The sequence below is a fragment of the Branchiostoma floridae genome, chromosome 5 (assembly GCF_000003815.2).
Source record: "Branchiostoma floridae strain S238N-H82 chromosome 5, Bfl_VNyyK, whole genome shotgun sequence".
Classification (NCBI taxonomy): Eukaryota; Metazoa; Chordata; class Leptocardii; order Amphioxiformes; family Branchiostomatidae; genus Branchiostoma; species Branchiostoma floridae.
Genome location: NC_049983.1, coordinates 11,853,249 through 11,870,033, shown reverse-complemented (window position 1 = coordinate 11,870,033; position 16,785 = coordinate 11,853,249). Strand labels below are relative to the sequence as shown.

General features: G+C 41.6%; 1 protein-coding gene across 2 annotated transcripts; it reads left to right on the top strand.

The window, feature by feature from the left end:
* The first annotated feature begins 13,152 nt into the window (after positions 1-13,152).
* Positions 13,153-16,697, top strand: LOC118416942. 2 transcript variants are annotated; one of them, XM_035822258.1, is made up of 5 exons: positions 13,153-13,841; positions 14,282-14,454; positions 14,897-15,004; positions 15,406-15,649; positions 15,774-16,697. In XM_035822258.1, exons 1-5 carry the CDS (start codon positions 13,685-13,687, stop codon positions 16,175-16,177), a joined length of 1,086 nt encoding a protein of 361 aa, XP_035678151.1. In that variant the 5' UTR covers positions 13,153-13,684; the 3' UTR covers positions 16,178-16,697. The 2 variants fall into 2 exon arrangements, with proteins under 2 accessions (XP_035678151.1, XP_035678152.1); XM_035822259.1 differs by lacking the exon at positions 14,897-15,004 and having other exon boundaries at positions 13,157-13,841.
* The last annotated feature ends 88 nt before the right edge of the window (positions 16,698-16,785 follow it).

Here is a 16,785-nt window from a genome sequence, read left to right as displayed (position 1 = left end):
GAGACAACGTTCAACCTCAAATTCTATTTTGAAAACTTCATACGATGCTATTCTATAATATACATCAAACACATGCCTTTATCTTTACAGCGTTTTGGAGGGGAAGACGTTAAGAGAATGAGTGTTTGGTGTTAATATTCTCCTAGCTTCAACTATTGTCAGTTTATGAGGCAACAGATTTTAACCGCGGGGCACAAATTGAAGATTAGGCTGCAGCAGCGGTTGTAAACTCTTCTCTCCGGTAGAAATTGCGACCAAGACTTGACAGATCGCTCAACGAATTCGAATTTAATAGATGAAAACATTTTAACGTTCTGTTGTGTCTTTCAAATCGTACTTTTACATCTTGCACCATATTCCAATTATGTGGTCGAGGGTCACACACACGTTATGTTGGTCGCTGCACGGTCGCTCATGGATTGCCGTCTAGTAAATCGATCAGTATATAAAAATGGAGTAAATTGTCATGGGTGTTCACAAGTTACCTTAACCTCTCATAAAGGGAACCCAACAACGTTGCTGAAGTGACGTAATTAATCCCCACAGTATCTAATTTTCGATTCTAGCATTCTGTTACAACTTATACCAATTTCTAGAACTATTGGCATCGACTGTAATACAAAACCGTATTCATCAACGGCGCAGATACATGTATAGCATACTGAACTTACTCTGTCCTTGTATGACCCTATGAGTCTATCATTCCTTCCGAAGAAACAATTTACAAGACCATTCTCTAAGGAAGAAATTGGGTTGGAGATGTGGGTTGGAGAATGAAATAAATATCATACCCTGTGCAAAAATGACTTTTGTTGGCGCGATGCCACATGGCGCCAATGTCTTCCTAGCGACAGATGCAAAATAGCCTATGTCACACAGCAATGTCTCACTGTCGACTGATTAACGTTATATCCCTACAAACACCTCCCCGACCAGTGGAAAGACTTCTAGAATCGTAGGTTAGGCTAGCATCACATTTCCAAACAGGGGCCCAGCCGGCCGAGCTGTTTGTGGAAACGAAAAATAGAAATGTACAAGTAAAGATAACGACTTTTCAGTTTAGTTCAGTTCAGTGCAGTGAAGTTTAGTTTATTTATTTAACCAGGGAAGTGTGCATCGCCTACTATTATCTTTACGTCTTGCGCGTAGTTTGGTGTCTTTTATACTGTATCATACTTTTCGTTCCCGAGGCTGCCCGGTCGGGTCCCGGTTTGGAAATGTGACGTTGGCCTTAGTCAGGCTAGATGCAGACAGAGTGCTCCATGTGCCGGAGTGTTAGGCTCAAACTTAGTTATAAATACGTAATTAAGGAGCCGGATCGAGACGTGCCGACAGAGCCACCTTGAAGGTGGTGGTTTAAGATCCGGGCGATTCTCCTGAGAACGTGCGAACGTCAACTTCACAGTGACGCGTGACCTCTATGTCGCACGGCTCTCATCACATCGGTGTCTGGAGGCATGCATTAGTGTACAGGGACCGACCCGTGGTCCCATTTCCAAACAGGGGCCCGGTCGGGCAGCTTTCAGGAGTGAAAAGAATGATACAAAAGACATAAAAATTCACAAAATGTCAAAATAGTATTCATGGACATGATTTGTGTATATTTCTTGGTATAAGTTTTAATTTTTCGTTCCTTAAAACATCCCGGCCGGGCCCCGGTTTGGAAATGGGACCTACTGAGCCTAACCCAGATCATGGCTTACTCTGCTTTAATCATTAAGTTTTAGTACTCACGCTTTTCGAACATCTTACTCTCATGTGATAGTCAGCGGTTTGTCCCATACCACAGGAGCACTCTAACTCGAAGCTAGCAGCGGTAATGTAATAGCACTGCGAAATTGTGCAAAGTGGACGCAATCATACCACTGCTATTTGCCAATCTCGAGCAATAAAGTTACTTGGATTGAGTTACTTTTCTCCATGTAGTTATCGGAGTATTTCTCAATTGGATATCTACCGCCATACCTCGGCGTTCGTTGCTTTTAAAGACAAAGTGGCTATAGTTATGTTTCTCCATATTTAAGTAGATAAACCAAAATACTTTAAGTAGACAAACTACGAAGAACATTTTTCTTGGTCCTCGCGTAAAAGCTTTACATTATTGGGACCGATTTGACAACTGTGCTTACGTTCCATATTCGCTGTAATTCAATGAGCCAGCCAATATTAATCTAATGCCGGCGATAAACCGGCGGTATATTTATCACGCGCGGCATGCAGTTTAGCTGGAATGGCGTCATATCGGTGTGAGGGTGTTAGGCTCAAACATGGTTAAAAGTATAGGTTTTATCATTTACCAGGGTCATAATCAAATTATCCTGATTGACGGCTGTTAGTACCGCGTCATACGTGACTGGTTTCCCCGAAGTGGTTTACGGGAAAACTTTTTTCATCTCCGGGCAAACTCTGATGTTAGGTAAAGGTCGAAATTGCCTTCGTTTCCATTTTTTTCGACCATTATTTAGCCTTGATAAATCTTCGGCCGAAGATTTTTCCAAGAATTTTCAAGATTTCGAGGCTGGGGGAGGTCTTGCCTTCCTGAAAGAAAGCAAAATACAATTCAACTTAAAGATATATGATGATTCCCCAACTTACTTGCACGTACTCAAAGGTAAAGGAGATTCAAAGGTCATCCCCTTATCTGATTGGATGATATTTCTGAGCCCCTTACCCACAATTCTACCGGGTCCATGGAGTCCCATTGCTGGCGACCCCAGCGACCCTGCTCATGAACCACGACAATGTATGAAGGCTCTGTCAAAGATGATCAAACCAGGATTTACTCCCTCAAGCATTCAGAAATCATGTGCACTCCACCGTGTCGACACGCTTCACCTTTCTACAATCTTAAGAGCCATTTTCTATGAGCGACTTTTGGCCCATTTCTACTTCTATCTCGTGTTAAGTCTCCCACCGGAACGCGCGCTCAGCATGAACAAGTGGCCCGAAGCTTTGCCCTTGCGTCCGGAATTGCCAAGTTGATTCAAGGACACAGAAATGACATTGGATGCCCTTCATCTGTTACAACATCCAATAGCATGGTCAAGGGTTAGCTCCCCGACCAGGCATATGGGACTAGTGATTCTGTAGACCGGCTCTGCAGGTAAAACATGGGGAAATCCCCCCTCTCTCGCAACACCTGAGCTTCGCGATACTAACATAAGAGTGCATGTTGTGGACCAGTCTGTCCGTTGAGCTGTACGTCATGCCGCAGATATAGTTTGTCTCTTACACAAACGCACCAAAACAAGGACAAGTGCGACTTTCCTTAGCTAAAAAAAGGTGTCTTGTCGATATTTTACGCTGCAAAGATCTCTGTTGTCAATCACAACCGCGTTCACATTAAAATGACGTCAGAAAATGACGTCATATGCAATTTACCTATCATTTGGGCTCAGCCATCTTGGATTGGCCGTCATGAATTTCATAGAATACGTTCTCTTCGATATATAGCCCCAAAATCCAATGGACTACAACGTTTATATGAATGTTTTATGTGAAAAAATACACGATAATGACGAAATTTTATAGTGATATAGTGAATAATACATTCATTTGCGATATGGTCCACCATCTTGGATTTGACCGATGATGTCATCAAATTAGCATCAATTATGACTATTGAATCATGGATGTAACATAAACATGTTAATCATATAGGAGAGCAGCAGAAATGCCGAAATTAGTGAAAATTGTCAAATATGCCTGTCAGAACCCCGTTACCATGGCAACACGAAAAATCACAAACTTACACTATTTTCGTGAAATTGTTGCAGACAAAACTTTAGGTAAAGTTACTTAGTTTGGTAGTCCTAGCACACATCATTCGAAATTTATACGACGTCAAAGTTGGCGCAGGCTCACCCCCTGTCTTGATAAACCTTTAACATCTTAACTAAGAACTATGCTACAAATGACTATGCTAAAAGTGGTATTTTCATGTTGTAGTTTTATGTGATTTCTATACTGATTACAGACATCGTACTGTCGACTACATTAACTATTTCTTATGTATTTCTGCAAACAGTTCGGCGCATTGCGCTGAAAGTTACAAATTCTAGCTTGATTTTATACAAATTGCCTTTTGGCATCCGATTGAGGCAAGTGACCTGATGTCAAAAAATTACATTTCTTAAAGTGATATATCCGTTATGGTGACGTCTATCTAGACTTAGTTTTGCTTTTACCTTTGGTCTTTTCTTGCCTATAAAGGGATGACATGCATCTTCTTCTCATTTCGGAAAACGGTGAATAATCACCAATTATAAACCTCCGCGATGACTGATAGTGACAATGTTATCTTATATAAACGTTCTGTAGGGCTCGAGTTGGTATTCTGTGCACATGTGGGGACTTTGTAGGCTCAACCCAGCTACAGCTAGTATTTACAGCACGTATGTACGCAATGCGTACGCTTGGGAGGACTATGGTCTCCCCCCTCCCCCTCTCTCTCTCTGTGTCTGTCTGTGTGTGTGTAAGTGTGTGTGTGTGTGTGTGTGTGTGCGTGCACGTGTGTGTGTGTGTCTTGATTATTAATGTGGCCCTACATAGAACTATGTTGCTATTCTTAATAGAATACCCACAAGTTACCAGTGCTGTCACAACCCGACAGTCGCTGACATATACAAGAGTATATTTTTGTGCTGTACCGAACTCAATTCCAACTGATGGTGACCTTCGTCTCCCGACGCGACTCAGTCTTGTTCCAACCCCCCTTATCTCCGCTCTACAGGCCATTGCACCTTGTCTTCTTCTCCGTTACATAATTCATCACATCTCCATCTTCATAATGCAGGGCTTTACACTTAAGCGATGAAACATCGATTTTTTGACGACGCATTCATCTATAAACGGGGAGAAAAAGCTTGGTCTTAAGTTTACGTTACCGCGTTAGTGATTGGCGTAGCGGTCACGGCTTTACGGTAGGCTAGAGACTTAACTTCACTTACAACAGTAAGTTACATTGTAGTTTTTGTCCTGGCCCTCTATACACCGAGCTACAATGGTTACTTAACTAAGTTAATTTGAAATTCCGCCAACCTGAAACTTGAGCTTTTAGAGATATAGCTGACTTTGCGAAGTGCGTGTACGTGATCGGAATTCGTGGATGTCAAGATAATATGAAATAATTGCAAAATTTCATTTACCAAAGTTCAGGGAGCAGTGTTTTCCACCTACTTTATTATAGAGCAAAGGTAGCAGAACAGGCCTCGGCGGCTAGGTTAAGTCTCAATTAGGCTCCTTTGGTGGCCGAAAAATTGAAAATAATGGCTAAATCGTGTAAATAATTCATCAGAGGGGTTAGCCGACCAAAGGAGGTCAAACGAGACTCAGCGGAAACGTTTAGAAGAGCAATGGGTAAGCGGGACGGTTTCTGCAAGTTTATGAGGTTTGTGTTGTGAAGCCCCGAAGATTATCCCGGTGAGGCACTTAAGGGCATGGTTATGAGTAGGGAATTTTCTGACGATCAGCTGTCCTTACAATGCACGATGGTATCTACTTTTGCCCTCTCACCAGAAACTCGTAGATGTACATGTAGATCAGAGACTACGATATTACAACTATTCTTTTCATGCGTAATTTTGGGAGCGAACTTCATCCATTGTTAAAACTATGGGAACAGAGATAAAACTATTTGATCTGGTGATTAGTAGCTCATTCTCAGTCCGATCCGCTGATAGTGGGGGGGGGGGGGGGGGGGTCGTGTGGCTTAGCGGCAAGGTTATTAGCCCGGAACTAAGAGGTCCCAGGTCGAAATCCGCTGATATGTCACCAAAATTGGGCCTTTGGTACTTAACACAACTTTACACTTAAGCAATGAAACATCGGCTTCACGACTTTCTTCACTTCACTCAGGTGGAAAGGAGTACCTAGTTTCAGTTAAGGCCGTCCCTCGAATAGGTCGTTAAATTCAGGTTCCGCGTTTTGAAAGAGGCACACCTCGAGCACGTTAAAGAACCCACCACACTTATTGAAAAGAGTAGAGGACCATCCCGATGTGAGTAAATCGCCCCCGCCCTGATTCCCCCTCTTTGCCCTGCATCCCCCCAAAGGTGGTGGGAGGTTACTTATCTATTTGGGGGTGTTACTGATCTAGCTGTACATGTGTTATATTCTGTATGCTGTACTGTAAGATTACAGACTTTGAGTAGGTAAGTAGTTCTGCCCAAGATACAGGTCAGATTCATGTTCTAATCCTGCTTTTCAAGATACATTGTATAGGTCAGATTCATGCCCTGATCCTGTTTACCAAGGTACAGGTCAGATTTATGTTCTTGTGTCAGGATCACAGTCTGGCGTGCCGGGCGGAGGTAATACCAGGGGACGCCGCAAATCCTGCTGAACTTTGGGCACGAAGGCATTGTTTCCAAATAAATAAAAATTTAGGCCGGACGTGACGGCCGATCTAATTTGTTTTGGCCCAAGCTAAACCGAAGTTCTTTTCTAACAATCAATCAGCGCCTTCCAATCTACCAATCAGCGTTCAGACGGATTACACTGTTCACTCTTGAAGAGATCACAGAAGAAGAAGGACAAACAATCTTTCGAGCTCCCGCCTGACAGACTGGCGGAGTTTATTGCTTGTTTTTGTGTGTAACGGAAATCTTATTTTTGTTGCTTCGTGATTTGTTTATTTTGGGAGATTCTCAGCGCTGGATTTGAACATTGTTGCGGTAAGTCTGGCGCTACCACAATTTGAGTTCGAAAACTTCCCAGGCACATGTAACGTTACACTGATGCCTCGGGTTTTTCTTTTCCAACCTTATAAGTCTTTGAGTATGAGGCAAGTGTTCAATAATCCATAGTTTGTTTCAGTCATTAGCCTATTGTTAGCAAGAGGATAAACTAACAACAGGATTGATTGTGTTACGTAACGTTACCACAAAGAACTGTCGTCGGTGGGGGTGACAAAAATTAAAAGGCCATGGCGTCTTTCACAAAACTTTTTACAGATTTACTTGACTGAAAACTGTCAAGTCAAGGGTAGTTTAACCGTGATTCGGTGTTTAACTGACCGTTTTCTAGTCAGGATTGAGGAACTACATGCAGGCGCTCATAATCAAAATGGGTAAATTCAACCATTGTTACATAACGTTCTAAGAGGGTCTGCATGGGGTGTACGGATGACGATCTACGTTGAATTCTGCAGGGCCCCCGACTTATTACGCTAAATCGAGGAAGACAATTACGATGAATTTGGTCGCCTCGCCACGAATTACTGATGTTTAGAAAAGATAGTTTCTCTACGAGTTATGGGAAATAATAATTAGGCTGCATAGGCATTACGGAAAAGAGCATACAGACCCTCAGTTAAAGAGGTAACGTTACTAGCGTTACATGTATTATGTATTGCACGGTTCCAAAACTTTGTGTAGATTTTGTTATAATCCTGACAAGCCGAATGGGATTCAGGACCTGAATAGCAGTCAAGTTTTTCATAGATGGTTATTTTGAATCTTTGTTTTCAACCTACTAGGACTTCTGTGCAGCTGTGTTAACATTGAAGACAGAAGTACATCAGAGTCAATTCCAAAACTTTGTACATCGTTCATAACTGAATCTTAGGGTAAATCAGGAGTACATTCAGTATTCGTTGTTATTGAGTGCTTAGTGTATGGAATTCTTTCGTGAAGAGACTAGAAAATTTTGTTCCGATGATTAGAGAAACAGCACAGTGTCGTGGAAAGGGGTATCCGATGGTCACGTTTCCAGAGGATCATTTTCTTGTTCATGCCTACCTTCCTGGCCTTTCTTATCGCCTATCGGCTCGCTTTGGGGGGGCTTTTCGTCGCTATCGCTCCATTGGCGGGTGGAAAAATCGTAGTTGACTGTTGGTTATAATATTGCAAGGTTTGTAAAACATTTTTCAGATACAGAATAAGTGTAATGATTGTATATGTCAGGCACGACAATTAGTGGAATGATATCCATTTTTGGTTTGTAAACGTTCTCGTATTCAATATGTTTTATGCCAGTCAATAAACGTTGCTGGTATTCCCACCAAGAAATATTCAGTGTGGAGTGATTATGGGTTCTTTTTTGTTGATAACTACAACGGCCGAGAAGGTAGGCATAAATTCATTTTTGTGAAGCAAAAATAAAAATTTAGGCCGGACGTGACGGCCGATCTAATTTGTTTTGGCCCAAGCTAAACCGAAGTTCTTTTCTAACAATCAATCAGCGCCTTCCAATCTACCAATCAGCGTTCAGACGGATTACACTGTTCACTCTTGAAGAGATCACAGAAGAAGAAGGACAAACAATCTTTCGAGCTCCCGCCTGACAGACTGGCGGAGTTTATTGCTTGTTTTTGTGCCCTCCCACCCAGTCCCAAGGGATACCTGAGGTAGTTTCGACAGGCGATTATTGTGGATTTATTTTTTCATTTTTTCTTCTTCTTTTAATTGGATAATCATTTCTTGCTGATACCAGCAGGTTATGCTCCCTGGTTTGATACTCAATGAAAGTAGCTGAATGTTGACCCACCCTTATGTGGGTAGTTGTCACTGTTTACCGGGAAATTATTTCTAATCAATACCATGCCATGCTCTCGCCTGTTATGAACTCTGGTTTAATACTTAATGAAGGAATCTGTATGTTGACCCACTCTTATGTGGGTAGTTGTTACCGTTTACCGGGAATAATTTCTGATCAATACCAACTCATGCTCTCACCGTTATGAGGCCTGGTTTATATATCATGAAGATGATTTTGTTGTTTGACCGTATGGCTCACAGTTAGTATTTGTTCACGGCTGATCGTTGACTCACTACTGCGCGGGTAATTTGACCGATCTGCGACCGTAGGACTTGCAGATTTTTATCTTATTTTATTTACCTGTGCTAAAGTATGACTCACAGGTTATATATTTGGCTGTGTGACCGTATGGCTCACAGACCATTTTCTTATTTTATTCACCTGTGCGAAAGTATGACTCACAGGTTATACTTGGCTGTGTGAACGTCTGGCCCGCAGACCATTCTCCTACTCTATCTACCTGTGCGTGAGTATGACTCACAGGTTAAATTTGGCTGTGCGACCATATGGCACACAGACCATTTTCCTAATTTACCTGTGCGACCTGCTAGGAGGGTTACCACAGGTTATTTTGGCTGTGTGGCCGTGTGACCCACAGACCATTCTCTTAAACGGAAATCTCTTGTGCCCTGGATAAAGCTATAAGGAAATACTCCCTACTGTAACCATCCCAGCAGCTAGAGGGGCGAATTGATCCCTATAGATACATAAACCAATAAAAATCCCAGACTGTCTACAGGCTATATACACAGGCAGGGACAGATTAGCATAAGTTACTGGTTAAAAAAAATTTTCAAATATTTTTCTCTACTGGTTTTCAAGGAAACACTATATGATCAAACCCCGCAGAATGATCAAGCTGGTTGTAACAAAGCTACATAATCGAGATCCAACTAATACAACTAGTACTAACAGACCATTCTCTAATTTTATTTACCTGTGCGACCTGCTGGGAGGGTTACCACAGGTTAATTTTGGCTGTGTGGTCGTGTGACCCACAGACCATTCTCTTAATTTATTTACCTGTGCGACCTGCTGGAAGGGTTACCACAGGTTAATTTTGGCTGTGTGGTCGTGTGACCCACAGACCTTTCTCCTATTTTATTTACCTGTGCGACCTGCTGGGAGGGTTACCACAGGTTAATTTTGGCTGTGTGGTCGTGTGATTTGCATACCATTTTCTTATTCTACTTACCCAATATACAGAAGAACTTTATTGCACGACAATTGTACTTGATACAATGTAAGCAACATTTATTACACAGAGTACAAAATAAGGTATAGGATAAAGCTTAACAACCTAGTTGACATAACAAGAATGGCTAACATAATTTTTTGATATAGTATTGCAATGGAGTAGGCTAATTATTAGTTAGTAATACGGTATTCTTTCTAATAGCAGAACAGTCGTTGATATATTTGTCTATTTTATGGGAGTTCTGACATCTAAAGATATATACAAATCTGTTTGTAGCATCAAGTCTCTAGAAATCTGTTGTACTTGATTCGAGAAATATGAATAATTCATTACATAAACTAGCGTATATAGAAAATTCCATCATAAATTCATTTTCAATATGCTTTGGGTAGGATGGACAAAGCTTTTGGTCAGGCGCTATATTGTAGCATTCTGCCTGTTCCAATATCAATTTTATGGCTACTGATTCTAAACCGGGTTATTCCTTTTCAAATTGAAAGTTTTCTTTTGATTTGCTAAGAAAGACATTTTTTTTAAGTGTTTAAATAGAACTGAACCACTCCTGTATGTACATATTATATCGTATAGCCGGAGGCGCAGTCGGTTGGCAAGATAATCTGCTTTATAAGGCCCAGGTTTCGTCCATATTTGCCCAAGGCCGTGGTAACAGAAAATATCCTAAATGAGCTGAATTCTAGCAGAAATTAAAATGGGAAAAGTTCCTTATTCTCCTCGCACGCCTCATTAGATGATTTTAAGTGGATTCCGAGTAGAATTTTTTGAAAACGTGTGTCAAATTCCGGTATATCTAACGGGAGGCGTGTGCAATCGATTGAAAAGTCATATTTTCTAGATTGAGCCCAGACGCATTATTTAGGAACTTGTCTTTGATATTCTTTGAAAATCAATTATATAAGTAATTGATCAGTACAGGTGCTTTATCGAATCGAAAATGGAATGATATCGTCAATCTGAAAATATCTCAATAAAGAGGAGTAAACATTTTTGGAGAAAACACCAATGTTTTTTGATGCATTAAGTTTCATTGTATGACTCAGGTGTTTTTTGTACATGCCTACTCCTGTGTGAGAAAACTTTGGCTTCGCAACCGTATGACCTATGTGAATGTATGACTCACAGGTTCTCTTGATTTGGTCGAATACTGAATTTTTCTAATCGGGTAACCTTTGGCGTGGGGACTATTAGTACTGTCGATTTGAGGGATGCAATTCTCCCTCAATGGTGTGTTCTTGGACATGGAATGTTAACCTTGGTGTCTCACAGTTTGAGTTGTGAAAGTCTACTGGTAGGTTACCAGCAGGCCTACTGCTCAACTCTACAAGTGGGGTGACTCGTAAAGGACTTGTAGAAATAGCTTGCTAGGTATGTTACCAGCAGGCCTACTGCCCAGCTTTACAACTGGGGTGACTCGTGAAGGACATGTAGGACCAGCCTGCTAGGTAGGTTACCAGCAGGCCTACTGTCCAACTCTACAAGTGGGGTGATTTGTGAAGGGCATGTAGGACCAGCCTGCTAGGAGGATTACCAGCAGGCATCTGTTACGAAGGTTTCTGGCTTAAAGATGGTTACGATTATAAATGATTGGTGTTTGCTCCTGGGACGTTCTACGTTTTGTGCACATGTGCACGTGCCATCGTCGAAACAGTTAGCATCGTACTCGAATGGATAGCAGTAAGGAAGTTGAACACATGTTATCCCACTCATATTAGTACAGATGGTTTTTCTGTTCGCTAATAGCACATAGGCATCCTATGAGCGTGATCTTATTGTTTGTAGTGATATGGGTCACCACTAACAGAAGAAAAATGGATGCATGACCCCTTTTGACAAATTGCAGGAATGTAGGGTTACCTTTCAAGAATTACTATATCTTTCATCAGCCTTGAAACAGATCCAATCATTGATAGGATTGCTGAAACATGTATGCCAGGTTGTTTCTCCTGGTCGTACTTTTATAAGACGTCTCATAAATCCGAATGCATATCAGAGAAATTCTGATAAACATAGACATAGGATTATGACTTTATATAAAGGAACATCGGCAAGAGTTGATCTGATACAGTTAGTTTAGTTTGATGCTGCAGTACACTTAATCATGTAATAGTGCAGTGGTGAGCGGCCCTGTATTATCTGCATATGTGCTGTTTATCACAATTGACACCGTGTCATTATTCATATGTTCTTGCTATATGGATAGCTACATGTAATGTAGATACAGTGACATAGCCTGGAACTGGGAACGGAAGAAGATCTAAGTAACACGTTGTCACATTACAGACATCTCGGAGTATATAAGATTCCCTGAGCCTGTGACATATAAACCTTTTGCTGCCTCATAGACTGTTACTTATTGGTTGTACATTCAGTACGTTCTCTAGTATTTGTACATATTCATACTTAGGGTTAGACACATGTTGTTAACTCCTAGGTAGTTGCGTTCAAGGTAAGGAGATAACCTGGTAAGTTCTTAGTGTGGCGAGTGCCAACTTATATTAGCTTTGATGTTTCTTATTTAGGTCTGGATATTTTTGAGTCTGAGTATCCTAGACACAAGCTCTTTGATTTTGAGACACCCTAGTACACGAGGTACATTTGTCGACTTTAAACACTTAGTATGTGAAGTTCCATGATTACTGTGTTATACTTTGTGACTCTGCTGAGTATTATTGCTATTGTAGTATTACCAGAGCGTTCGTTTTTGATATTTGTTGATGTTAACATTGCGGCATGCATACTGTATCTAACTTGGGCACATAGCTCTCCACGTGCCAAGCTATGATTTCTATAATTTGCTGTAGACTCGTTAAAGCACATATTTTATTTCGAGTTATTTAAAATTGTTACGCATTGTAATTTGTGGTAGGCGGGTGGAAAAATCGTAGTTGACTGTTGGTTATAATATTGCAAGGTTTGTAAAACATTTTTCAGATACAGAATAAGTGTAATGATTGTATATGTCAGGCACGACAATTAGTGGAATGATATCCATTTTTGGTTTGTAAACGTTCTCGTATTCAATATGTTTTATGCCAGTCAATAAACGTTGCTGGTATTCCCACCAAGAAATATTCAGTGTGGAGTGATTATGGGTTCTTTTTTGTTGATAACTACAACGGCCGAGAAGGTAGGCATAAATTCATTAATTCATTTTTGTGAAGCAAAAATGATTTTTCCGGAGGGCATCTCGAGCTCTTCGTACAGGTATCCGAACCTGTGACAAATGTTTGGTCTGTATTGGAGCGTGTCTAATCTTCACCCAGTGGAGGCGCTACCGCATTGCTCTTCCATTGCTGGGCCAATAAGCGTCCCTCTACTCAGTACTAGGGGGGGGCGATCTTTCAAGCTTAACATGGATTCCAAACTACACGACAATGTAATTTCATTATCATTCTTTTCCCGTGTAGATAACTAGATTTTAGTGGCTTCGGGGGCCATTTCAAACTCATACTTTTTTCATAAAAAGTCCTGACTGTAAAGTTCCGTCTGTGGCGACGAAGTGATCAGATCTATTTTCATCAGATGTTACTGAAACCGATGGAAGATAATCTACTGAATCATCAACTGTTTTCGGGTATGCTCTGATGAAAACTTTACGTCAATAAACGAAACATTTTCAAATTTGCGTCGGCGCAATTGTTTATGGTAAGGGGATTAGTGTTTCCCACGCTCTGACGTCACTTGTACTTAACCATTCATAGAGTTCCCTTTGCTCCACTGCTGATGTTATTCTCAAACTTCGTTGAGATTATATTTAAGCGCCGCATGTTGTATTTCAACATTTTTCTCTCAGTTGGAGGCAGATTCGCACACAAACCGCGCTACCCTCCCGGGGATGTAAAGACTGTCGGTACCCGGGGTGAGGAGGTTTTGACTGGAGCTTATGAGATTTAGAAGCGTGTTCCTGTGACGCAGACGAGAAAACAGAGCATGGCGGGATCTGGCAGATGTTTCGGGCTGATAGCACTCGTCAGCGGGGTGCTGCTGGCCCCCATCCTCGCGAATCAGAGGCGGGATCGTGATGGACCCCGTCCTCCCCATCTCGACACTGTCACCCCGCCCCCACACAGGGAAGGAGGCGCTCTAGGTAAGAAGACGTAAAAAAACTAGTACATGGTGAACGATAACATATGGAATAACTTGAAAGTTCATCTGTGTTGGTAGAAGTCATTCTTGAACTAATTTAACTGTAATATCCGACACAAAAATTGACAAAGACTGGTGCTGTTCAGTCAGAAAATTGTTGAGCCATTGAGTCCAATTTTTGTGTTGGATATTAACAGTTAAACTAGTTCAAGAACATATGGAATACTTTTCTGTCATAGTCTATTGGAGTACTGCATGTTGAATAGTAAGTGTCTACTCTTTTTATATTCGGTGCGCTCTTGTTGGTGCTATATACTGCATACTTTTGTTATCATTAAGGGTGAAAAGGGTGAAAGTAGACTGATGACACATCCACATATCCAAGTGAGTTTCTTAAAAAAAGGGAACTTTAACCAAATTAGTATTTCCACGTTCCCAAAGCGTTGGGGTCCTGTCGTCAAGGGACTCATCACTATGGCAACCGTTGCTATGACGTGAGCAAGGAAAGGGTGGATTACGACACTGCCGTAGAGCGGTGCTCGGGTCAGAACGGGGGGAAACTCGTCACGTTCAAGACCGCTAAGATTATGGATGGACTCGCCCACATCTTTTCTGTGAGTTTTGATTATTGTTGGACTTTTTTTTGATACTGTGACTAGAATTTATTGTAGGATCGGTGTACAACTTCAGTTTTCTTTCAGAGGATAAAATCATTTGTTTCAATCGCTATATTTGCAGTTTACTAGTAATGTGAGACTTAAAATGTTATCTATTTTCTTTCTATTATTGTTCAGTTACAAAATTATGCTAAGTTAAGGTTGTAAACAGACACGACGAAAGCGTGGTACATAACAACCTTTTGAAAGAATTTGTGCAATACACTTTCTCCCAAATAACAATGTAGCAATGTTATTTTATTAGCTTGATCCCTTCTGATGATACGTAATGTCTTTGTATTCCCATCTATGTCTATGTAGTTAGTATAGTGTTCTTTTGCTCACTACTCTCCTACTTCCAACCTCTTCAACTCCTTACTCAATCGGGGACCACCCGAAGGACTGCCGATTTCCGCTAGGCGTCGCCTTTGGTAAGGCTGGGAAAAAGGTGCGCAACCGTGGGCGCCCACCACCAAAACGCTGCAAAGGACGCCAACGTAACCCTAAGGTCTTCCCTTGAGTCTTCCACCTTCCTAGAACCATCTGACACGCTCACGCCCCACTTTTCTCTTTCTTCATCAGAAATTTGTAGACTTGAAGTCGTTCACGATAGTCTTACCACTCAATACTAGAATGAATGAATGGATGGATGGATAGACGAATGGATACTGAGAGAATGTGGATATAGGCTGCTGGGATTGTGTTGTATATATTCTTGAATATCTAGATTTTTTTCAACATGGATGTGTTCGATAATCTACACCATAACATGGATCGCTCCCGAAGTACTTCTCGTGCTTTTCAAAAGTGTTATTATAGCTTGGAAAAAGTGTTACTATAGTTAGCAAAAAGTGTAACTATAGCTAGAAAACGACAGTAAACTATATTCTAATTCAGTACCATTTTTAGTCAAAAAAAATCCCGCCTGGATTCTTGTGGATCGGGCTGAGAAGGAACGGTTCGGGAACAGCGGACCGGCCCTTCCGTTTCTCGGACGGCTCCCCTTTGGGAACGTTCAGGCGATGGATAAACGGTCAGGCCCCTCGCCCTAACGCCGAGGACGGAAAGGACTGCGTGGCTGCGAGGATCATGAACAACCAGGGATGGAAACGGTTTACCTGCTCCCATCCACTTCGCTACATCTGCCAATCAGGTAAGCTATAGCCATTAATTAGGGGGTGCTGTAAAATCTTTGTTTTGTTAGCTCACAATAGGCAGTCAATTGCATGCACTTTAAACGAGGGTATAGACTTAACCGTGATTTGGTGTGTTTTCAGAAATGGTAATTCGTCAAAATGGCGGAGAAAGCACGGGCAACAGTCTCACAACAGAGGTCAGCACATCGGATGCTGTCGGCACCACCGGAGACCTGTTCACCTACGTCACCGACGGGCTGCCCGCCAGACAGAGCGGGGAGACACCCACTCCACAGGGCGCGGCTCTCCAGGCGGAAACAAGGGCAGGGGGAGCGGAGAAACCATCGGTTAACCTGTGGCTACTACTGCCCGGCCTACAGATAACCGGCATGCTGATCTTGATGGTGTGGGGCACGCTGTTCGCCTGGAAGATCACGGAGGGAGGGACCAGGCCTGTGTCCGCGACGTCTCACGCCTCCGTGTCGGCTGCCTCAGATGTCCCCATTTCAGAACAAGTACCAAAACACTTTGAAGGTCCAGACTAGGGATATGGTGGCGAGAATGAGCCATTCTTTTGTTCACCTTTAAGGCTCATATTACCTTTGTCTTGATCATGTCTCATAGAATTTATTTTGTCGTTCTACGAATGAATGAATAATGTTTATTCACGTAAATCCTGCCAGCCTTGCGGCGGAATTTCATTTCAATTACAAGTTAAACGTTGCACATGCATTAAAATGCCACTTTAGTTCACAAGAAACCTCAAATATTCAGTGAATATCAAAGATAACTAAGGCAGACATCGGCATTTGCAGTTATTTGTGCTGTCGATTATATTACAATTGAAACATATTATTATGATATTATTTCATATGATACCACCAGCGTCCAAGTATTTCAGTGACACTCGCACGTTTTCTCCTTTAAGGTCTGGTCAAGTGTTGCCATGCCATTCTGTCTTCCTAAAGGCTGTCTGTAGTATCACCTAACATTTAAAATACACATCTGCTTACAACGTTACGTTGGAAGTACTTATCATGTCTGATAATTACATCACTTCAGGTAGCTTGTCTGCTCTCGTTACCATTTATTTTTTGTCTACTTAGGTCCTAGCGATTGTGAACATGAAATGATAATATTCACATGACATACA